This window comes from Podarcis vaucheri (genome assembly GCF_965113315.1).
Source record: "Podarcis vaucheri genome assembly, chromosome: Z".
NCBI lineage: Eukaryota > Metazoa > Chordata > Lepidosauria > Squamata > Lacertidae > Podarcis > Podarcis vaucheri.
This window is the reverse complement of record NC_138758.1, coordinates 25,776,256-25,800,558: the sequence shown is the minus strand read 5'-3', so window position 1 is coordinate 25,800,558 and position 24,303 is coordinate 25,776,256. Positions and strand designations below refer to the sequence as shown.

Below are 24,303 nucleotides of genomic sequence, written 5' to 3'. Positions count from 1 at the left end.
AATGACCTGCCGAGGAGGGAAGGGTTGCCGCCGCCGCGGGGATTGACAGCGCAGCCCTGAGCATGGCTGTTCAGATGTCAAGCCCAGCTACGCGTTCAAAGGGGAAACGCTCTCTGCTAGTTGGGGTGTGTGTATATGTGTGCGCGTGTGTTTTAGGATTTCAATGCAAAAATCACACGAGGAGTGGGGCTGGCTGACTTTCCAACCTCGCCCCGTTTGCGGGTCAGAGCGAAACCGTCAGACTTAGTGGGTATAGGTTTAGTTTTGAAAGGGCTGAGCGCAATGCCACTACTGGCAAGGAAAGCAAGCAAAGCAGTTGGGCGGGGGGGGGGGGAGGTTGCAGCACGACTAACAAACTAGGTTTGATAGGGTTTGTTTCTGGAGGTTAAGGTTGCAGTTTTGTGCTTGCATACCTGGAAGGAAACCCCGTTTAACTTTATTTTTGAGGAGGTAGGGTTTTTAGGATTGGGCTGTTCAAACACAAATGGCTTGCTGAGTGCAATGTATGTTTAACTTTCGGTGTTAAAACATAACTCTCAAATTGGCCGTGATGGGTGTGTTAAACTACTAGTACTAGTTCAGGGTTGTCAAGACAGACAGGAGAAATTCATTTAGGAGGCTTGACAGAGACATTACCAGCTGGGCAGAATAGGGTTGTTTTGTGGTTGAAATTGGACAAAATAGATTCTTGGCAGGGTGCAGGGGAAGGATATTAAAGCAGGAAAGTTTTGTTTTTTCTTAGTTTTATTTCCCCCTCTCCCTTAATCCCAGGACTTGATAATGATGGCAGTTCATTTCCAGTGACACATTGACCCCTTGATTGTTGAGCTAGTTACCAATTGTATTCTTGGGGGTATGTGGTCTTCTCCATCACTCCATCACTTGATATTACAGTACCAGACTTTCTGGTTGTGATTACTTTGGTAGTTGGTCGTGTATGCAACATTTGCAGTAGGAATGAGATCCTGCCAGTACTGCAACAGTTGTCAAAAATTAGTGGGGGTGGGGACTCAGAGTGAAATGTTGACAGCCCCTTTCTTTTGCAGACTGAAGACTTGCTTTTTCAGAGCCTCTTACTAGACCGAAGACCCACTTTTTAATTTCAACCTGTACCCAGGTCTTGTATGTGTGTTTGTGACTTGGGCTTGGGGAGAGATCCAAAGTTCAGTAGTAGTGCTTATTTGCTCATAGAAGGTCCTAGGTTCAATTACCAGCATTTCTTCTTAAAATAGAAAGGTGGTGCTGGGTGGAATCAGTTATCAATTTGACCCTAGAAGATCATTGCTAGCCAGAGTAGAAATTATGTGGTATAAGTCAGCTTCTAGTGCTTTGATTTTTTCCTTTCTAGGAAGAGCAGGTGCAGAGGAGGACAGAGGGGCTTCTTACAGTTGGGTAGAAGAGAGAATTTCAGGTGATGTGGGGTAATTGAAGCTGGGCCTGCAGACACCACCTTTGGTGTAAAACTGGGAGTCCTGTCCTTTTCTGCACTTTTTCTCTCCTGCTGATCAAACAAAGTCAGGTTTTCACCCACTTGTGAGTCCTGGCAAAGTGGGAAGTTTAAAGCAGACGTTTTAAAATGGGCTAAAAGGAAAGGTGGTGTGGATGTAAAATGCTTTTATCAAACAATATCAGTATACCTGGCTATCCTTGAATAGGATTTACCTGTTGCTGTGCCCACCTGCCCCCCAAAAGCAAAGTAATGCTGTTGCTTTCATTAGTAAGGTCATTAGCTTTTAGATTCCCCCCCCCATCTTGTGAATTTACATTGCAACTTCCAAATAACAGAAATTAAAATATCTGTTCCCTAAGAAGTCAGTGAATGAATATTGTCAAGTGACTCTCATCATAATGGAATCTGCCTCCAAATAAAGAACATTCTTAACCTGATGCCTCAAAGGTTTGAAGTCTTCTGTTAACACTTTGACCAGATAAGATATTGTACTCTGCTTACTTGGAGTTTAGCAGTCTTGTTTTACATGTATGGTTAAAAACTGCAGTCCTGGAAGATGAAAGTTTTCATCCTGAAGTTAGAGTAGCAAGCCAGTTGAGAAATTGCCCAGTTTGTCTCACCTCAGTCATAAGTTTGCTGGGAAAAGTCACTATCTCTTGGCCTCAATCTTTATCTGCAGTATGGGACTAATACTAGGCTATCTTATGTGGATGTTGCAATGATTTCTGAGATAATGTATCTGAAGTACTTTGAGCACTCTAAAGTGTTTTATACATGTTCAGTAATGCTGTTTCATTAGTGCTGTATGTTTCATAATGTATTCAACAGCATGCATAAAACACTGTCTACCTAGAAATCTACTTGTTACCCTTTGATGTGGAGAAACTGTGTTGACATGAAATGTAGTTACTCTGCTGCATATTGCAAAACATATATTGAATCTGATTGTTGCTTGGTGTGAGTGTGTTTCCTATTACTTTCAGGGACAACTCCCTCTGACTTACCGGGGCTCCAGCTACTATGTGGCGCAGTAACAATGTGCATTTCCCACGTCTTACTCTGTGATTAAATATTTCTTTGTGAATACTGATTTGTTTATGATGTACTCTTCGATCCTGTTTCTGCAAATATATAAACTGTTTTGCAGGGCAAAAGCCACCCCCTTTTGAGCCTTTCTTGTATTTTCAATTTTTTTTAAAAAAAGCCAGTATCTAGACACTCTTTACAAAGCAATACATAAGAGGCAGGCACTATTTTACTTAGTTCAATAAGAAACATTAATTGCTTACAGTGTTCTGACCAGTGACTGCAAAGGCACTGTGGTGACTGATAAGAATTTAAGCGTTTTTTTTAATGTTTAACTTGACTTGTGATAGCCCCCATCAGGTATCTTTGGTGTCCTCCACCTCCTGCAGCAGTATTTCTGGCTACAAGCCCATTGTGTGTTTAATTCCAAAAGATTATTGGGACTCCTTGTGCTCAAAAGCTAGATCTTTCAAAAGCAATAATATTCTGAAGTCTGAATAATTATGTAGTCCCTGTTGTCATCATTGGTATGCTAGCATCTTAGAGTCTTTTAAGTATAACACAACATTTTGTTGTCTGGATCATTTCTCTACTGCGGTTGTGAAGTCACCCAAGGCCTAGGTCATAATGTAACCTTCATATGTGCTTTTGAAGAATGATAGTCTTCAGAATGAAAGGAAGTATAAATTAATTGTAACATCCGAAGTTCTTGATCCCAGAAGGTTAGTATGTGCAGCTGTTGCAGCAAACAACAAAGAGTGCTTTGGCACTTTAAGGACTAAACTTATTTATTGATGCTTGTGTATTTAAGCATCAAATCTTAGTAACCATAGCTCCAATATACTGTCTATAAAATCAGAAGAATACTTTCTTGTGGTTTCTGTTTCCTGTGAAAGGTTGAAGTTCAGATGCAAAGTTGAAATCAATAATTGAGGAATAATTGATATTGATTTATATATATTAGTAACATTGTATTAATGTAATATTTTATTTTTATATGTAACTATGTATTTTTGTACTATTTTGCATCAGGAAATTAAGAGGTGTTGACATTATGTTATTGAAGAGTTTTAAAAGCAATATCTATATATCTATCTATCTATATCTGTACTTTTTGCCCATTTGTTAAAATGAGTCTATAATGCGAATCTCACTCCACTGGAATAATTAAGTGCTAATAATTCTTTATACAACATGCCATTATCATGAAGTTCAAGAAGAGCTGTGAAGTGCTTATGTGATTTCTTGTACATGAAGCATTGTTTTTTTAGGTTGTGGAAAAAATGGTTCTGCTTAATCCACTAGTTTCCTTTGTTTGAAAAATGGCTTTTATTTAATGCTGACTGTGTAAGGAAAGGTTGGTGGTTTGGAATTATCTGAAGCTGGGAGCCATTGGGGTGTTTGTATTGAAGAGGTTATCAAGCACTGCTGTGCTGGTTTTCTTTATAGAAGCGGAATAATCTTGTTTTTTAGGATTGTTAATACAGGGTGGATGTGGGTAAGAAAAGATATGTAAGGTAGATAAATGGTATGCACTTACTCAAAGCTTTCCTCTTGTCTTCCTTCTTCACATAGCACTTACAAGAATGTATGATCATCTCTTTAACACTTTCAAAGAAGAAGTATACCAGTTGCAGTAAAAATGAAACTAGAACGGTATCTTAGGCAATAAGTGAAAATTTGGGTCCAGAGAGAGGGTTGATCAGAAGCCCAGCAAAACTGATGTGGTCTTTCACAAACTGAGAATGCTCTCCAGCTTAGACTGCCATTTGGCATATCATAAAACTTTCACACCATGCATCATAATTGATACTTCAAACATGCCAAGATTCCTGCACTTCATGTTTTTAAAGGATTGTTTTTGTAAGTTACTCTACACAGAAGGAGAGATGATCCATTGACAATCATAGCCTCTGGTTACAAAATTTGTACATCAGAACAGATCACCTGCGTATCAAATAATATAAAATATGCTTTTGTTTGTTTATTCATGAATCCCCTTTTTGTGGCAGCTTGGTATACTTTGTTTCCCAACTGTTTATCCCTTCATAGTTGAATGGATATTTGTTTTGGTTTTGAAAACTTTGAAATATGGATGGGAAGCCTATGGCCCTCCAGATATTGTTGGAATCCATCCTACATCAGTCCTAGCTAGCATGGCCAGTAGTCAGGGATAATGTAGTCCAACAGCATCCCTATCCCTGCTTTAGGATAACTATAGTAATCTTTCTCTCAGTCTGCCCTCTGTCCAAACATGGTATCTGACAGCAATCTGGTTTCTGATTGTGAGTGGGTTATCCTGGCACTGTGATTTATTTATTTTTCCAACTGCTGGACACACTTGAGAGAATAATTCATTCTGATACAATCTTGTATTTGTATCTTGCTGAGCAAAGAGCACTGGCAGTGGTGGTACTTTGCAGATGTAGTAGAGAGATAGTAAGGACACCAAGGTATTGTTTGCCAATGCAATGGACAGAACATTGAACCTGAATTAAAGGCAATTTTGGAAGTTTGGGCCCAGTCACTGAGCTGGTTTGCACACTTAATCTTAACTATGGTTTAAAGGTGAAAGTGCATTGTGCTGATGCATGGGACCAACAAACCTTGGTTATTGTTTGTGATTTGTTTGGAGCCAGGTTTAGTTGTAACTCTAAAACAAATCATAGCTTAGATCTTGCTGGCATGGCAGAGAAGAAACAAAGCAGCCGTGATTTAGCCCTGTTTACCAGCACAAATCATAGTTAACCTTAATTGTGGCTTAAAGTGGCAGGCAAATGAGGCCACTTTGTCTCAGCCTAAGGTTGTTATAAGAATTAAATAATAGCATGCATGCTGCCTTGAGTGTTTTGGAGGAACCAGTCGAGGGATGCAGATGTAGTTTAAAAACGTGTGCCCATATAATAGGCATTTCAATGTGAAGATAAGGAGAATTAACTTAAAACTGGGTGATCTGAGGGGCCCTACTAGCCATATGTCTGCAAGAAATTATATCCTGCAAAGATATAATAGTGTATTTAACACTTATAAAGTGCATAACATGTTCTAAGCGCTGCACACATATTGAAGGTAAGGCAGTTTGTATACATTCACATTTATACACTTTACACCTGAATCTTTAGCTTGTTTATGTGTTTTCATCTTCATTGTCCAGAGATGGCCACTGTACTGATATTAGATAAACTTCTTTTTTGTTATCTTTTGAGGAGGGAGGTTTTTATGCATTGACTTGTACTGCCATTTTAGTGTATCCTTTCATGATAATTCTACTAGGAGAGCTCCAGTTTTTCTACTGACTTGGCTAAAGGAAGCTATAAATGGCAACCAACAACGAAATATTGCAATGTTGCCTCAGAACCTAAATTCTGGAAAATTATTGTAAATATGTTAGCACACTATCAGGTTTGGAGTAAATCAGCACTAAAAGTTACTTTGAGAATAAAGCTGAGGAAAAGAGGTATAGATTAGTTACAGTATGCAGCAGCAAAAGATAATCGTGAGAAAACCATGGAAGAGTGGGAGGGAAGTCAACTTTTTAAGTGAATGTATACTGGAAAATGTTTGATCAATTGTATTTTATTTGTGAAAATTTATAAATAAAAATAAAACCAACCTAAATTCTAGGCTTCACCCAGCATGGAACTGGAGCCTTGGATTGCTGCTTGGGGCTCATAGAAAACACCTCTTTTCTTTCCCATTATTTTGTATACCAGTGATTCCCAACTGGTGGTCAGAATTTTCAGAAGTAGAGGGCTTGGCTTTTGAAAAACAGGGGTTCCATAGTACTTAGCTATGGAAACCACTGGTATATACCAAGGGTTCAGAACTGGAACTAGCTGTCAGCCTGAACCAGTTTTATTACTGCAGGGAGGTGGGGATGAGGTGGAGTGTTGCTTAGGGATAACGGTTTGTGGTTTTCTTCAACTTTATGGCATAAATATTCTTTCTCTCCCCTCCTCCTAATGCTTATTTCCAGATTACTATAAACTGTTAAGGGCTCAACAGGTCACTTCCTGTCTCTTGCTTTCTTAAGTTAACACATTCAATATTTCATTGCTCAGCTGCCCATAACCATGGACTTCAGGGTTGTTCACAATTCCACTTGTCCTGTGCCTAGAAAACACGGGCCTGAGAGGTTTTCCACTTGCCCCGTGTTTTCTAGACACGGGTCCAAGCGGTATTTCATTTATCCCACCCATTTCCCCAGGAAAACCCACTGTTTACCACTGAATCGGAACAAATGTCAATCCACAGAAAAACTGATAGAGGTTGATGTTTGCTCCAATTTAGGGGTTTCTGAGAGAAAACGGGGGGTGGGCGGGGCGGGCGGACTATCAAATCCCAGGCAAACCAGGGGTTGGGGATGACATAGGCAGTCAGCTGTAGAACACCCATCAGACTTCTGCAGCTAGTTGGCACAGCTGCAGCACTTCCCAGCCATTGTGGATCGGGCTCAGGGGAGTTGTAGCTTCTTAGTAGGTACTGTTCTGAGGATTAGTTACAATAACACCTCTTTGGCTGCTGCACAGCAGCTGAACCATGCAGTCTGAACACAAGATATGCCTGGGGTTTGCCAGGGTAAAGAATGCCAGGGATTTAGAATACAGTAGCCTACAGCACTGCATGGCACAACAGAGTTCTGAATTGGATCCTTGTATGGTAATGGAGGAAATCAGAACTTGTTAGTCTCAGAGGCATGCTGTGACAAGAAACACCCTAAGGAGCTCCTTTTTTTTTTTTTTTTTGGAAATACAGAAAACAGTTGTAAGTTTATGATGATCTCTAGCAGATACTGTAATACAAAGTTCTTTTGTAAGGAAGATGTAGGCTAGAAGAAGTACAGTACTCCTTGTAGTAATTATGCAGAATTATTATGGAGAATAATTATGCAGAGCTCATGAGTGCAATACAATAGAAACCAAATTGGGTTAGCTTCCAGTGGTTTCATGTAAATGTTAAAAAGACTGGGGGCCTCTATAACCATGAGTCCTCATGTTTGCTTCTTGTTACCTGCACCTTTCCCTTTTCTCCTCTGTGTTGGTCTCCCAACTGTGGAAATTTATAGACCATAAGATCTTCAAGGCAGGGATCTGTACTTCGGTTAAGTTACTCTTAAAACCCCATGCACAGTGATGATGGTATTGTTGTAGTAGTAATAATTATAATAGAACTCAGATGAATAAAATTTCCAAAACAAGCATATGAACTAGCAGCTTTTCAGATAATCATTTGCTGGCATTAGTGGGGATGGATCTGGTTTTTTGTACCTCATCCTGTGAGCCATCACCTATAGTCTCCATTTCTTTCTAGTGTAATGTAAAGGCTTATTCCTCTTCAGAGCAGCCCTGCCCCATTTCTGAGGATCGAGGCCACTTAGCTTCAATGATCTTCAATCTTCAATGAGCTTCAGTCTTCCTTGATCCACAGAAATGGAACAGGGCTGCTATTTCCATCCTTTTTCTCCTGGTCATTTCTGTGAAGCAGCAACAGCAGAGCTTTTTAAACAGCTGCAAGTGAAAGAGGGAAGCATCAAGGAAGAGTTGAATGTTGCCTCCATAGTTGCCGTTGGGTATAAATGTTGGTAAACAATTCCTGTGCTGCTTTCTGTGCACATGGTCTTCATATATGCAAAGAGAAGAGTAGGAACATGTCAGGAGAAGAACATGTCAGTATCATAATGCTTTCTCCCCGTGGAAGATGTGTCTCACTGAAATTCTGAAGTTTTGTTATAAAAGACCAATACACAACTCTATCTTGGTCATTATTTCAAAATTCTCAGAATCGGTAAATTAACCTTCATTAAGCCAGATGTTCATATGTGTAGTGAATTGTTATCTTGGATTTTGTTACTATTGAATTTTAATGAGATTTCATCATAATGTGTGATATTGAAACACAAATTTTCCTTCACTTCATTCACTAAAACTCTGTGTTGTGTTAATGTCCACTAGCTTCAGTCTATGTGGTCTCATGTAGATCTGAAGGTTTGATCAGATCATCCATCTACACAGTTTATAGCAATAATTCCTATGTAGTAGACATTTTTGTTTACCTGGGTTCCACCATAACCAACAACCTTTCCATTGATGCTGAGCTGGACAAGTGTATTGGCAAAACATCTATGGCAATGGCTTGCCTCTCCAAAAGGATATGGGAGAATGTGATGCTAACGTCCAATACCAAGATGAGCACACTGCTTTGTGATAGTGAGACATGGGCAACTTGCACCTGCCAGGAGCTTGGTCATGCCCACACAATGGAAGATAACAGGACCCCCAAGGACATGCTCTATGAGGAGCCTGGCTTCAGGCACTAGGCCTGTTGGCAGACTAATTCTGGTTTGCAAAGATGTCTGAGAACATGAAGGCTGGCAACATTAACCCTGCCATGTGGAAAACCCTTGCAGACAACCACAGTGCCTAGAGACGGACAGTCAGGTTGTTTATCCACAGCAGTTAACAGAGGAGGAATGACCACCGGGAAGAGCACAGAAAGAAGAAACGCCTTGGTACATCTGTAGTAGCACAATTGGATGCCTTAATCTGACCCAGCTGTAACAAAACATCTCTCTAATATTGGTCAAACTTCCAGCAGTTTGGCTTCACCCCCAAGTGTGCACTCCTCCATTGTCTCTTGAGGCAGATGGATTTCAACAACAATATGTAGTTAAGCAGCACTGATGGGGAAATGATGCATTTGAAATTGCGAATGTTACAGGTGCCCATTGTGGTTTTAGTACTTCATAATCTTTATTTCTGTTGGCTTATAACACCTTGCTTTCAGGATTTGCACTGACTGCCAGTTTGCTACTGGGCGAAATTCAAAGTGTTATTAAAAAGGTAAAGGTAAAGGACCCCTGACAGTTAAGTCCAGTTGCAGCGCTCATCTCGCTTTACAGGCTGAGGGAGCCGGTGTTTGTCCACAGACAGTTTTTCCGGGTCATGTGGCCAGCATGGTGAAACCAGAGCAGCGCATGGAAACACCGTTTACCTTCCCACCGAAGCAGTACCTAATTATCTACTTGCACTTTCTGGTGTGCTTTCGAACTGCTAGGCTGGCAGCTGGGACCGAGCAATGGGACCTCACTCCGTTGCGGGGATTTGAACTGCCGAGCCCAAGAGGCTCAGTGGTTTAGACCACAGTGCTACCTGCATCCCCAATATGTTATTACTGACATATAAATCTCTATGAAGCTTAGGACCAAGTTACAAGAGACTGCCTTACCCTTTATACACCCAGTAGATTGTTGCAGTCTGTGGAAGAGTTTCTGATGCAAGTTACAAAGATCTCAGAAGCCCACTCAGTGGAAAAGCATTCCTGTTGAGATGTGACAGGTGCCCACTATCTGCACTTTTTGGAAACAATTTAATATACTTTTGATCTGACAGATTTTCCCCAGCTGGATAATGGGTCTTCACCTGCTTCATGCATGCACCTTCCTTGGTGCTTTTCTCCACATAATTGCTCTTGGGTATTCTCTTGTGCATATGATCCTATGGAGAAACACAACCTCTGAATAAGCAAGCAGTGGTGGGGGCGCCATAAGGTACTGCCACAATCATTTAAATTGCTTGCTGAAGGGATTGATGCACATCTCATATTGCATTTTATACCCAGGGGTGTTTGGAAATGGCCAGGAAGAGAAAATCTTTATCTGAACTGGCCCAAGAGGTGGCTTATGTGATCTATTAGTGGAAGGGATGCTGACATTAACTTCTGATACAGATTTATATATACACCATATTGCAATTATATTAATATCACTGCCCAGCAATAGGTCTATGTATGCATTTGTTTGTTCAAGAGATTTATAACCTACCCTTCCAGTACATTTGCATTCCTCAGAGCAGCTTGTCAGAGTAATGAAATGTGAAAATATATTTGTTCATTTTTATTGAGAGTCATCCAGCAGGCACATTCACAGATCACAATACACAGATCTCATTCTTCACTAAACATGCACTGTTGCATCTTGCCTTAGCTAGTAGTAAAGAAGGTTGCTTTCATTTTAGTCCAAAATGTGGATTCTTTTTATTGTGAGCCTTCCCAAGACTAGAGATTATGTGGTTGCAGGAGGTTTGTGTGTGGGAAGCATGCAGGGAAACCAAACTAGAAATTAAGGCATACTCCTCACAAGCAGCAGTAGTCTGCTTTCTAAGAAAACTTGGGGTTCCTTTTCAGTGTGTTTAAAACTGTTAGCAATAGACATTTCTTGGAGAATAATGTTTTGATGCAACTTGCATGAGGCTGGATATGATCATTGTGATCCTAGGAAAAAACTATGATGATTAGAATCTGAGGCAAACACACTGAATTGTTCTGGTCATTATTACAATAGAAAAACTATATTTTCTTCTGAACTGCAACTTGCGCTGTTTATATCTCTTGATAAATTCAAGAAGCTTGTGTACAAATCAATGTGATTTACTAGGAAATCCATAAATAGGTAAAGGGACCCCTGACCATTAGGTCCAGTCGTGACCGACTCTGGGGTTGCGGCGCTCATCTCACTTTAACGGCTGAGGGAGCCGGCGTACAGTCATGTGGCCAGCATGACTAAGCCGCTTCTGGCGAACCAGAGCAGCACACAGAAACGCCGTTTACCTTCCTGCCGGAGCGGTAGCTATTTATTTACTTGCACTTTGATGCGCTTTCGAACTGCTAGGTTGGCAGGAGCAGGGACCGAGCAACAGGAGTTCACTACGTCGTGGGGATTCGAACCTCCAACCTTCTGATCGGCAAGTCCTAGGCTCTGTGGTTTAACCCACAGCGCCACCCACGTCCCTGATAGGAAATCCATAGATACCTTTAAATAACTGGATCTTTCACATATTCATATAGTGGATGGTTGGTTCCATAATTCAAGGGAAAATTTGAAGAAAAATAGGACTGTAAGTCTTCATAACATTTAACCTATTTTTCCTTGTGTCCCCCCCGCCCCCACCCACTGCTTAATGTAACAAGTTTCCTGATTAAGAGTTCTGAAAAACTTTAAAGTTTGCCACAATTTTGTTACATTTTGGGTTGGTTCCAGTTATTTGCTCAACTCTGGATTTGGAAGTATTTTTCTTACAGGCCAGCATTACTATCTTTGGTTTTCATAAATTGAAAAAGTATTTGCAGTTAAGGTCGTATAGCTTTGTCCTCCAATTTGGGGTGTCCATTTTAAATAAATCCTTAGTTCTCAAGCTATGGGGCAGCTCTTCCGCCTTTGGGGGGGCACCTGGTAGAGGGCTCAGAATTCTAGGAAATGACAAGCAATAGATGCCTTTTTCATCCCCCTCACCAGGAGCTGGTTCTTTCTTTCTTTCTTTCTTTCTTTCTTTCTTTCTTTCTTTCTTTCTCCTTATATTATTTACATTCATTTCTCTCCTTTCCCTCCAATATTGTTCAAGGCTACTAACAATAATAATCCTACTACATTTTTTGAAAAGAATATGTAGAATATAGCAATCGGGTTTACACCTGGTACAAAATGCAATTGTAGCAGTACAAACAGACCTCAGATGTGGATCATTATGTGCGCGCAATTGGAATAATGGGTGTGGCAGAAAGCATTTCCCTGACAACAGAGATCCAGTAGTTGTGAGAAACAAGGTATTGGTGGAGTAAATTAGATATTATTCCCTGAGGTTGGTTCTTAGTCTTCCAGGTCTAATGCTTTTCTTCTAATTGTCAAGACGAGCAGCGGTTAATTGATCTTGTGTATCCCCTCATTAAAGGCTCAGCTCTTCTAGACAGCAGCACCTGCCACACAGTGGTGGAAAGCTAATGCACAGCATCTTCAGTTTTTTATGGAAATAGTCATATCTCAGTAGGAATGTTGTTCCATGAAATAGGAGCATCCACACTGAAAGCCCAGTTGCTGTGAACAGGCGTCTGATATTTTAGGGGCTTAGAGGAAAAACTGTCCTTCAGAACGCAGTGGCCTACCAGGTATATAAGGGATGAGGTGGTCTCTTAAGTAAAGTGGTCCAGAGCTGTATAGGGTCTTATATATTCATACTAAAACCTTGAACTTGGCCCAGCAGCAGATTGCCAGTCAGTGTAAATCCTGCAGACAATTTGCAGAATGCGTTGGTGATACTTTGCTCCCACAAGCAACCTAGCCTCTGAATTCTGTACTAGCAGAAGCCTCTGGATCAATCTCAAGGGTAGCCACACACAGAGTGCACTGCAATAATGTATGCACTCCAATTTTCCACAATATTTTGCAAATATGCTGAATGGAAACTTGCATGCTGACCTGGCAGAGGACCCTTGTTCATCCGCACTGTGTTCCTGAGTGTGATAGCAGCTGCACCCTCACTCTCCCATCTTCTTGAGATTTGAGAACGGGGTTTGGATAGAATTGCTGCTTTTGGGAAAGGAGATCAGAGATGTCCCGCTCATTTTCTGTTTTAGTGCTGGCATTGGGATAAGTTCTTCTGTCTGTAGCTACTAACCTTTATCCTTTACCTTTAGTAGTGGTAGTAACTGCATACCACTGCATGCGAAGATTGCTGCAGATTCACAGACTATTTGTGCTGGGTTAGAGGCCCCAGAAGGGTAAAATAGGTTTTTAAAAGGGGCCTGAGTTCAAAAAAAAGCGAAGAACACTGGGCGGGGGAGCATTGCAGGATCTTTTGGCACATGTTCACATTTATAAATTGATCCCTGCGGTTTGGAATGCATGAGTTAAAAGAAGGCAAGCAAAAGGTGAGCCTGATACTGTGGCAAGCTGTAGCAGTCCTTGGGGAATTGCCCTTTGCCCTTCTAAGTCCATAGTTGCCTTGCAAGTTCTGAAGATAGTTCAGTACTTTGTGTGAGCTGTGGCCGGGACGGTCATCTTTGGGGACTTAGCCCTTTTGAAAAACTACTCTAAAAGAGCAAGAATACTGTAGTTGTAAGAAGTTTTCTTCCACCTACCCATGGAGGTTTACTCACATTTCGTAACTCTTAACGTAATCACGTATTTCATGATTACAGTTTTACTTGTGCTGCTAGCTGCTCTGAGACTAAGTAGAAAACAGGCTAGATATACAGTAGTAGCTATTTACCATTATTACCACCCTGCTACAAGTTCCCTTCCTTGCTTTGTTGGTTGATATTTGCAGGGTGGGGATCCCTGTAGTGCAGCACCAGTGTAGCCTGGCCCTGGGAATTGCCCTTAACTCATTTTCTATGGTTTTTCTCAGTTGGCCACCCGGTGCTTGCAGAGACTCTTTCCCCTACTTGTTCTCTGTTGGAGGACTTAAACCAGCCGTCTCCTGTTTTGCTGTAAGGTACTCTACTGAAGGAAGTTTGGATTACTCCAGAGTAAATGATTAATTGCATCATAAATGGAGATGTGAAGCCCCCCCCCCAAATGGGGGGCTCCAGTTTTTCCCAGGCCTTCACATTTCTAAGCATAAATGTTCCATTGTAAAGTGAAAATAATCTCAGTGAATATAGACAGTTTAGTTTTGCTTATTGCCAAAGCATTGGGGTAGTGCCATTTCACTGTACAATTCTTTCCAGCCTGTGCAAATGCTTCCCACATCTGACCCTCCCCTTGCCCGCTGTGTGTTGTAAGGTCTCCAGAGAAACTATAAAGCTTTTATCCTTGCTTTGAAATGTTGGAAGGGGCAAACCTCTTTTGCACTGGCTCTTTGCCAGATGTATTGGTCTTAGATTCCTGCTTTGGTTTAGATGGCTTCTTCTAATAGAAATGTAATAAATAATAATAATAATACAGTGGTACCTGGGTTTTCAAATGTAATCCATTCCAGAAGACTGTTCGAGTTCTGAAATGTTCAAAAACCGAAAACTCAAAACAAAAGCCTCAGTATGGAAAACTCAATACGGAAGCCGCGTGGCATGTTCAATTTCCAAGGCTTGTCCGAAAACCAAACCATTTACTTCTGGATTTACGGTGTTTGAAAACCGAAATGTTCATCAATGGAGATGTTCAAAAACCAAGGTACCACTGTAATGTGGGGAGTTACTATTTTTGTTTGTTGCAATGTTGTGTATTTTTGTATTTTTATATTGTAAACTACCCTGTAGAATGGGAGTGGGTGGCGCTGTGGTCTAAATCACCGAGGCTCTTGGGCTCGCTGATCGGAAGTTCGGTGGTTTGAATCCACGCGATGGGGTGTGCGCCCATTCCTCTGTCCCAACTTCTGCCAACCTAGCATTTCGAAAGCACACCAGTGTGCAAGTACCGTATTTTTCGCTCTATAACACGCAGATTTTTTCTCCTAAAAAGGAAGGGGAAATGTCTGTGCGTGTTATGGAGCGAATGTGTGGTCCCTGGAGCCGAAAAATGAGGCAAAAATCAAACCGCGCTTCAGGGAGAAGGGAAGCCTGAAGAGAGGAAGTGGCAGCTTTCCTGCATTCTGCCTCAGGGTCTTACTGCCCGCCCTCTCTGTTTCGTTACTGTGTTTGCTCAAACGGAACAAAGAGCAGGGGAAGCCCCTCCCCTCCAGGCAAGAAGAGAGGAAAGCAGAGCGTCCGTCCTTCTATCCTCTCCCTGCTCCGGAGGAACAATGTTTGTGAAGGGAAGAGAGATTACAGGTTCGGCTTAAAATTCTGATTTGACTTCCTGCTTTTTGTTTTTGGAGACACACAGCATTCAAATATGCTTTCTTCCATTTAAAGAGGGAGAGAGAGAGAGAGAGAGAGAGAGAGAGAGAGAGAGAGAGCAAGCACACGCTGGCTGGCTTGTGTGGGTAGGTGGGGGGAAACTTTTGCCTTCCTTTCCTCACGTTATAGCCCTCTCCTGCATTCTTAGCCTTCTGTGTTTTTCCTTCCCTCCCCACTTAAAATGTGGTTACAAAGCATGGATCCACATGGATCCTCAGGATCTTTGCATTGGGTCACCCCAAATTCACCATCAGAGCACACAGCATGTCCATGGCTACAGCCTGCCCCCCCCCAAAAAAATCACGCACCCACTCTTGCCTGGGGCTGCAATGGTGCAAAAACGTGGTTACAAAGCATGAATCCACATGGATCCTCAGGATCTTTGCATTGGGTCAGCCAAAATTCACCATCAGAGCACATAGCATGTCCATGGCTACAGCCTGTCCCCCCCCCAAAAAAAAAATCACGCACCCACTGTTGCCTGGGGCTGCAATGGTGCAAAAACGTGGTTACAAAGCATGGATCCACATGGATCCTCAGGATCTTTGCATTGGGTCAGCCAAAATTCACCATCAGAGCACATAGCATGTCCATGGCTACAGCCTGTCCCCCCCCCCAAAAAAAAATCACGCACCCACTGTTGCCTGGGGCTGCAATGGTGCAAAAACATGGTTACAAAGCATGGATCCACAGGGATTCTCAGGATTTTTGCATTGGGTCACCCTAAATTCACCATCAGATCACATGTCTGTGGCCACAGCATGAAGCACAAAAATGATACGTCCACTGTTTCATTCAGAATATTTTTTCCCTTGTTTTCCTCCTCTAAAAACGATGTGCGTGTTATGGTCAGGTGCGTGTTATAGAGCGAAAAATACGGTACATTGGTACTTCTGGTTACGATCTTAATTCGTTCCGGAGGTCCGTTCCTAACCTGAGGTACCACTTTAGTTAATGCGGCCTACCACTGCTGCTGTGCCACCAGCACACGATTTCTGTTCTCATCCTGGGGCAGGCACAGTTCTGAACCTGAGGTACTACTTCCGGGTTAGCAGAGTCTGTAACCCGAAGTGTTTGTAACCTGAGATGTTTGTAACCCAAGGTACCACTGTAGATAAATAGGTACCGCTGTGGAGGGAAGATAAACAGCGTTTCTGTGCACTCTGGCTTCTGTCATGGTGCTTTGTTGCACCAGAAGCAGTTTAGTCATGCTGGGCACATAACCCAGAAAACTGTCCGTGGACAAACAGCTGATCCCTCGGCCTGAAGTAAAATGAGCACCGTACCCCATAGTTACCTTTGACTGGACTTAACTATCCAGGGGTCATTTACCATTTTCCTAAAATACCCTGTGATCTTCTGATGAATGATAGTATAGAAATTTAATAATAATAATAATAATAATAATAATAATAATAATAATAATAATAATTGCCTATAGTCAATGCTCACATCTTTTATTCCTCCTCTTGGGAAGAGAGAACACTTATTTATTTCAAGATAATACACTTTATTTTTCTTTATTGAGTTGGTAGCACACTCTTTTCAGCACCTGCTTGCATGCTGTGGCTCTGTGAGACTATTTTTAACCAAAGGTTGGGTGTCAGAAAGGCACAGAGCTTAATATAGAGACTGGTTTTAGAAAGCTTGAAGTATTGTCTTTACCAGTGCAAGGAATTAATGAAAAAGAGAAAAGGGAGCAACTTGATACTGAAAGATATGCAAAAGGAAAGCAGCATTTGGGATTTATTTAAGCCTGTTTCTCTCCCCCCCCCCCGTACCCCTGGAGTGCATAGTTATTGTTAAAGAAGAAATGGCAGAAACCTGGAGAATGTGAGGTTAGGGAATGAGGAAAGAATGGACTGGCAACCAGATTGCTTGCAGGCCAGATTCCTAATGAGAGGCTTCTTAAGCGTACAGTGGTGCCTCGCAAGACAAAATTAATTCGTTCCGTGAGTTTTTTCGTCTAGCGAATTTTTCGTCTTGCGAAGAACGGTGTCAGGAAAGTTTTGGAAAAGCTTCAAAAATCATCAAAGTCTTCAAAAACCTCAAAAAAAGGCTACCACACCGCATTCTATGAGTTGCTCCTCGAAGTCAAGTTCCAACTGTATTAACGGTGTTAAGAAAAAGGAAACAAACTTGCAAGACGTTTTCATCTTGCGAAGCAAGCCCATAGGGAAATTGGTCTTGCGAAACAGCTCAAAAAACGGAAAACCCTTTCATCTAGCGAGTTTTTCGTCTTGCGAGGCATTCGTCTTGCGGGGCACCACTGTATTTCCCACTTATGTATAACACCTGCAAAATATTTAAGGCACTAAATAAAAACATTTGCCCTGCTGTTTTTGTCACATTTTCCCATATTTGTTTTAAGTAAATTATCTTGTTTTCTTATATTTTAGATCTTATTCAGTGCACAAATGAGATGAATGTGAATATTCCACAGCTGGCAGACACACTTTTTGAGAGGACAGCAAACAGTAGCTGGGTAGTAGTGTTCAAAGCTCTAATTACAACACACCACCTCATGATGTATGGAAATGAGGTAAGACAGTAGTCAATTTGCCATAGAACATTGTGTTTAATGGTAGGAAAACATTCAGATGTGAAGTGCTGGTGATCTCTGAAATGATGGTGAGAGAGAACAATTTAAAAATACCAGTCTGAATTGTCTATCCTGTTGCCTCACCTATTAGTAAGCAAGTACGAAAGCCTGAAATTAGCAATAACCCCCCTGCCGCTGCCTTTAAAATACTCAGATTGCTAAATTAGTGATTGTATTAAATGAATGAATTGTCAGCATTGAACTGCTGGTATAGCTTTTCATTTCTGTAGGAGAAATTTATACATATACTCAAAGGTGCAGGAACTCTTTTCTGTATCTAGCAGTTGTGGAAACTATGTGTCAGGTTGCATTTGGCTAGATTAGAAATATTCCTACGGAAGTCTGAATCGGAAATGAATTTAATACACATCTCATTATAACACATATATACCTACACACATTGGGGTGAATTTGAACAATAAGCTTTTCTACAACCATCTCACTCTTCACAGAATTGTACAGGAACTGTTTTTGGAGAATAAGCTTGGAGCTTTTTCATTCATTACTTAGCCCTTGAAAGTCTATTCATGGTGGAATCAGGAGCAGGCCTTGGTCTCATTTGCCCCAATCAACTCCCCTAAATTTCTTCTCACAATAAAATAAGAAGTGCTTGAGTAGATCCCACTTCAATTTGAAAAACTGAATTTCCTTGAAATTACAGGGTATAACTTGCTTTCTAGTGGATTCAGTCTCATGGGATTGGGGAGATGCAGCAATCAAATAAGCACAGACCTCCCAAGTATGGTTGATAACTCCTGTCAGTGGTAAGAGGGAGCAGGGTGCATTCTCTATCTCACGGCTGGAACAATCCCAAGGGACAATGAGTGAATGAGTGAATAGTTCCTTAGTCATGTCATCTTGCTGTAAATGTGATGAGCGTTGAAGGTGTTGGCAATGGGGGAGGAGGAGAATGTATTTGTCTGTAGTTTATACTAGCTTCATTTCCCTATTCCATGTAGATGGAGAGTTTGCATGTGCGTCACTAAAGAATAGCCTCGGAACCATGTTTGTATCTTTTCATAACCCTGCTGTGATGTGGGCCACATATAAATGAATTTTATGCAAAGGCGTAATGTGTAACAAGTTCTGCTGCCGTTATCCTTTCTTCACATCAGAGTTTGCACAACATGGTGGCTGTCAATTGTGTTACACATTGGCCCTTGTTGCACAACTCAGTTCCAATTCTGGCTCTCCTGAGCAGTGATTGAAAAAATCAGGCTTGATAGTAGATCTAATTTGCTTGTCTTAGTATTAGATTCCCCTCCTGCTTTTAGATATGCCTTATACAGCTGCGTAGAAACTAGTTTCTCTTAACACGGTTATGTCTATGGGGAAAAAAATAAATGAAGTAATCTGGAATCTAATTCTTTCTCAAACAGCGTTTTATCCAATACTTGGCATCTCGAAATACCCTGTTTAATCTCAACAACTATCTGGATAAAAGTGCCATGCAGGGTAAGAATTTTTTACTTTCTATTCTGAGGCAGATTGCAATTTGCAGAATAACTTCTATGGGCTAAAGGAATGTTAGAAATTCAGTCATCTTAAATAAACCCATTAATGTATCCAAATTGTATTGGAGAGGCATGCTCTTTTATTTATTGAAGTTTGCATCCAGGTGTATTCTGCAGTTTCACTCATTGGCTCTAGTAGACCAGTAGTCCAGTCCAGGATTTGTAAGTATGGAAGTCCCACTGACTTTAGTAAACTTCACAACAAAGTAAGTATCTAGGAGTGTGGCCTTAGAATATTTCTGATATGTTTTGTATTGGGAAACAAATAAATCAAATTAATATGAGCATTTATACTAGCTATAATTGCATAAAATTTCATCATGAACCTGACATTCACCTCAGAATTATATCTGCTTAGGGATAAGATGCATATTTCTGACTGGCTCTCTGTACATCTTCATGGTTCCTAAGTAAGATAACTTATCTGAAGGCTGAGGATATTATCCAAGTATATTTATTTATCTGTAAGTCTTGTTAGAGGAAAGTTGGACTTACTTCCAAGTAAACATGGATAGGATCAGTTTTGTAAGCATCCAGGATTTTCCAGAAAGCAAGGGTTGATACTTACTGGGTAAAATATTGGCCTTGTTTGCATGTACCACTAAACCATGGTTTGTTGCAATAGCCAGGATTTGTATTGCAGCCAACACAGCTTGATATCCCACATGACTCTATGGTGCTATAAAGTGTTACAGCCTCACTATATCACTAACCAACATCAGCAGCAGGACAGAGGAACTCTCCTCTGAGTTCTTTGATTGCTCTCAGCGCACCATGAAGTTTACCTCCCTTCCACAATGCATTCAGTGCTTGCCTGGATTTGATCTTTTCTTTTTTCTTTTTTATAATAATTTTTATTAATTTTCCAAACATATAATAAAACAAATAACAAAACAAACCCTACAAGACATACAAACAAATAAACATGTATAATTTCTTAAACTTATTTTCAAAACCTTCTTTCCCGGACTTCCCCATACCTCCCTTTTTCTGCATCCTTATATTAACCCCTTCTCAGCAACCCTTCGTTCAGTTAATTCGCTCATTTTCTTTGTACATTCTTTAAGATTATAGTTTACAGCTGCAGTTCTCTATTTCTTATAACCGTAACATCTCAAGCATCATCAATTTTACAACAGTCTTTAAGATATTTTTTAAATTTCTTCCAGTCTTCTTCCCCGTCTCTCTCCCCTGGTCGCGGACTCTGCCGGTCATTTCTGCCATTCCCATATATTCGATCACCTTCGCTTGCCATTCTTCCAGAGTAGGTAGCTGCTGCATCTTCCAATACTTTGCCAGAAGAATTCTTGCCGCTGTGGTAGCATACATAAAAAATGTTTTGTCCTTCCTTGGCACCAATTGGCCTACCATACCCAGAAGAAAGGCCTCTGGCTTTTTCAAAAATGTCCATTTAAGGACCTTTTTTATTTCATTATAGATCATTTCCCAGTAGGCCTTTACCTTCGGGCAGGTCCACCAAAGGTGATAGAAGGTACCTTCCGTCTCATTACATTTCCAACATTTATTACTGGGCAGATGGTAAATTTTTGCAAGTTTGACTGGGGTCATGTACCACCTATAGATCATTTTCATTATATTCTCTCTTAATACATTACAAGCTGTAAACTTAATACCTGTATTCCATAACTGTTCCCAGTCATCAATCATTATGTCATGACCTATGTCTTGTGCCCATTTAATCATGGCTGGTTTTACTACTTGATCTTGTGTATTCCACTTCAGCAGCAAATTGTACATTCTCGACAGGTTCTTAGTATTGGGTTCTAACAGTTCTGTTTCTAATTTCGACCTCTCCCTCTGGAAACCTATTTTCCTGTCCTGTTTAAATACCTCATTTATCTGACGGTAATGCAACCAATTTCGCACCTTAGACTTTAATTTGTCAAAACTCTGCAATTTAACTCTTTCACCATCTTGTTCTAAAATTTCAGAATATTTTGGCCAGTTGGACTCCATATTTAGTTTTTTTACCTCTTTAGCCTCCATTGGTGATAACCACCTAGGGGTTTTACTTTCCAGCAAATCTTTGTATCTTATCCAAACATTGTACAGTGCTTTCCTCACAATATGGTTTTTAAAGCCTTTATGCAATTTTACCTTGTCATACCATATGTATGCATGCCAGCCAAATCTATTATCATACCCTTCCAGATCCAAAATGTCTGTATTCTCAAGAAGTAGCCATTGTTTCAGCCAGCAAAAAGCTGCCGATTCATAATAAAGTCTCAAGTCCGGCAGGGCAAAACCCCCTCTATCTTTTGCATCAGTTAAAATCTTAAAGTTTATTCTGGGCTTTTTACCCTGCCAGACAAATTTTGATATGTCTTTTTGCCACCTCTTGAAACAGTCCATCTTATCTAAGATCTGGAGTGTCTGGAATAAAAACAACATCCTAGGCAATACATTCATCTTAATGACAGCAATTCGGCCTAACAAGGAGAGTTTCAATCTTGACCATATTTCTAGATCTTTCTTCACCTCTGTCCAACATTTAACATAATTGTCTTTAAATAGGTTTACATTTTTAGAAGTCAAGTTCACACCCAGATATTTCACCTTTTTTGTTATTGTTAAACCTGTTTCCTTCTGAAACTTGTCTTTTTCTGCCATTGTTAGATTTTTCTCTAACACTTTAGTTTTTTGCATATTCAGTTTAAATCCTGCTACTTGACCAAAATTCTCAATTAGTTCTAAGACCCTTTTAGTACTAGTCTCTGGCTGTTGCAACGTCAGTACCAAATCATCTGCAAACGCCCTTAATTTGTAGTCTTTTGCTCCGAGCTGAACGCCTTTAACCAATTGGTCCCCTCTAATCATGTTCAGCAAAACCTCCAGGACTGTTATAAAAAGTAAGGGTGATATTGGGCATCCCTGTCGTGTACCTTTTTCTATAGGAATCTCTTCCGTTACCACATTGTTAACAATCAGCTTTGCTTTTTGCTTAGAATATATAGCACCTATACCGTTTTCAAATCTTTGGCCTACCCCCATCCCTTGGAGATTCTTCTTCATAAAGGTCCAACCAATGTTATCAAAGGCTTTCTCCGCATCCACAAAAATTATCACTGCCTTTCTATTAATGTTAACTTCCAACAACTCTAAAATGTCTATAATGTTCCTTACATTGTCTGACATATGTCTCCCTGGGAGAAAGCCTGTTTGGTCCTTATGAATCTCCTGCACCAATACTCTCTTCAATCTTTTTGCTAAAATGTCTGCAAAGATTTTGTAATCCACATTGAGTAATGATATAGGGCGGTAGTTTTTGACCTGGTTCTTTTCAACCTCTGCTTTCGGTATAAGTGAAATAAAAGCTTCTTTCCACGATTCGGGTGCCTTTTTCCCTTCCAAAATTTCATTACAAACTTCCTTCAGTGGTTGTATTAACCAATCCTTCAGTGCCTTGTAGTATCTAGCAGTCAAGCCATCTGGGCCTGGAGATTTTCCCAGTTTCATCTTCTGAATGGCGTCCTCTATTTCTTGTCCTGTTATTTTCTCATTCAAAATTCTTTTACTTTGATCTGAGATCTTTTCTTAACCCTGCAAGCCCTCTCCTTTATTAATATTTTATTAAGCTCCAGGAAATGTGCCTTATGAGAGAAGGGGCATGTGAATACTTATCCCATGGCCCAATGAACTGCTCTAGGGAATTTATCCTCAAGCACCTTTCACTCTTGTCTCCATGAATTTCCAAACCTTTATGGAAGGAAGGAGGCAGAAGGAGACATTCACCATTGATGTGTGTTAGCTGCCAATTCTAAGCTGTGTTTTTAACACATGCTCAAGGAGAAGGATGTGAAATTGAAATTACTTCAAAGCAAAATAGGCAGGCATGAAAGGGGGAACTTGTTGGGAAGGAATAGGACAGGGAGGAAACCTCCTGCTATGCAAAGTGTTTGGATAGAGGGTAAGAGTCGGAAAGTGGCAGCTGAGAGTTGCTTAATCTTGGGAGCAGTTTCTTTTTACAGCCACTCTTGCCTTGCACCTCTGTTGCCAAGTAAGTGGCCAGAATTCAACACTAAAACAAACTGGGAGTTAGTCAGGATGCCAGGTTTTGAAACAACAAGAAACTACAGTTAGCACACATTGGCATTCAAACCCTAGTTTGTCAGAAACAAGCAAAACATCATTAGTTCTCAGGATGGGTTTGAATATTCAAACAGACCACAATTAGTTAAACACCTGTAGCTCTCCAGGTGTTGTTGGATTGCACATCCAATTACCCCTGATTATTGGTCATATTGCTTGGGGCTTTTGGGACATGAAAACCAAGCACACATGGATGGTCATAGCTGAAATAGTCATGGTTTAGTGTTGCATGCAGATATCACTGTTCTTTCTCCATTAAATGTAAATCTACAATCTTTTTGGTTGCTTAGTAGAGTTCTAAATATTCAAAACCTGAGAAATACACACTGCAGAACTTGTGTTGTTTGTTGTTTCACTCCGAGGTTACTTATGGGGGATTCTGTAATCCTTATGATACATAGAATTGTCCACTCCCGGATCATGGCGGCTCTGATGACTTGTTTGTCCCAGTGGCAGAATACCCACTGGGATATAGCAACCTGGTCTAGACAGTTGAGGCTTCATAAACTATGGCTTATGATCTCAACTTGGTTTTCAAACCAACATGTGGCCAGAATTCCCTAGTTTGAATGTAATGGGACTTGATGCAAGCCCAGCAGATCCTTTGCATCTTGACCCTGGCACCCACTTCTGGCACCATACCCATGAATTTTGAAGCTTCTAAACTGAATCAGGGCAGTATGTGATTTATGTGTCTCTGGAAGAGAGAGCCAAAGGAAAATAATGGTTACCCCCAGATGCTAGATAACATTCCCCCCGGTTCTCTTACATGAATTATGTTTCTATTTGATAGATATTCATTCTATTTTGAAGAGATAAGTGTAGACTTTAACATGTATATAATTTAGATTTCCTTTTAAACCAGTTTGTTGTTGTTATTGTTTCAATTATAGTGTACCTCAGAAATAAAGAATCTAAATTTAAAAATCATTTTTATCAACCCTGGTAAAATGGCTTTCTGATGGTGCAGATTGTTAAAATATTAGTTTATTGGT

At 40.6% G+C, this 24,303-nt stretch overlaps 1 protein-coding gene across 2 annotated transcripts in view; it reads left to right on the top strand.

Annotated features, from left to right (window-relative positions):
- The window catches only part of LOC309523907 (phosphatidylinositol-binding clathrin assembly protein-like), a 49,020-nt gene that overhangs the window by 798 nt on the left and 23,919 nt on the right, over positions 1–24,303 (top strand). For both annotated transcript variants that reach the window (XM_082208131.1, XM_082208130.1), the window contains exons 2-3: positions 17,482–17,624; positions 19,064–19,139. In XM_082208131.1, the coding sequence (XP_082064257.1) occupies positions 17,482–17,624; positions 19,064–19,139 (219 nt within the window). The remainder of the gene's footprint in view (positions 1–17,481; positions 17,625–19,063; positions 19,140–24,303) is intronic.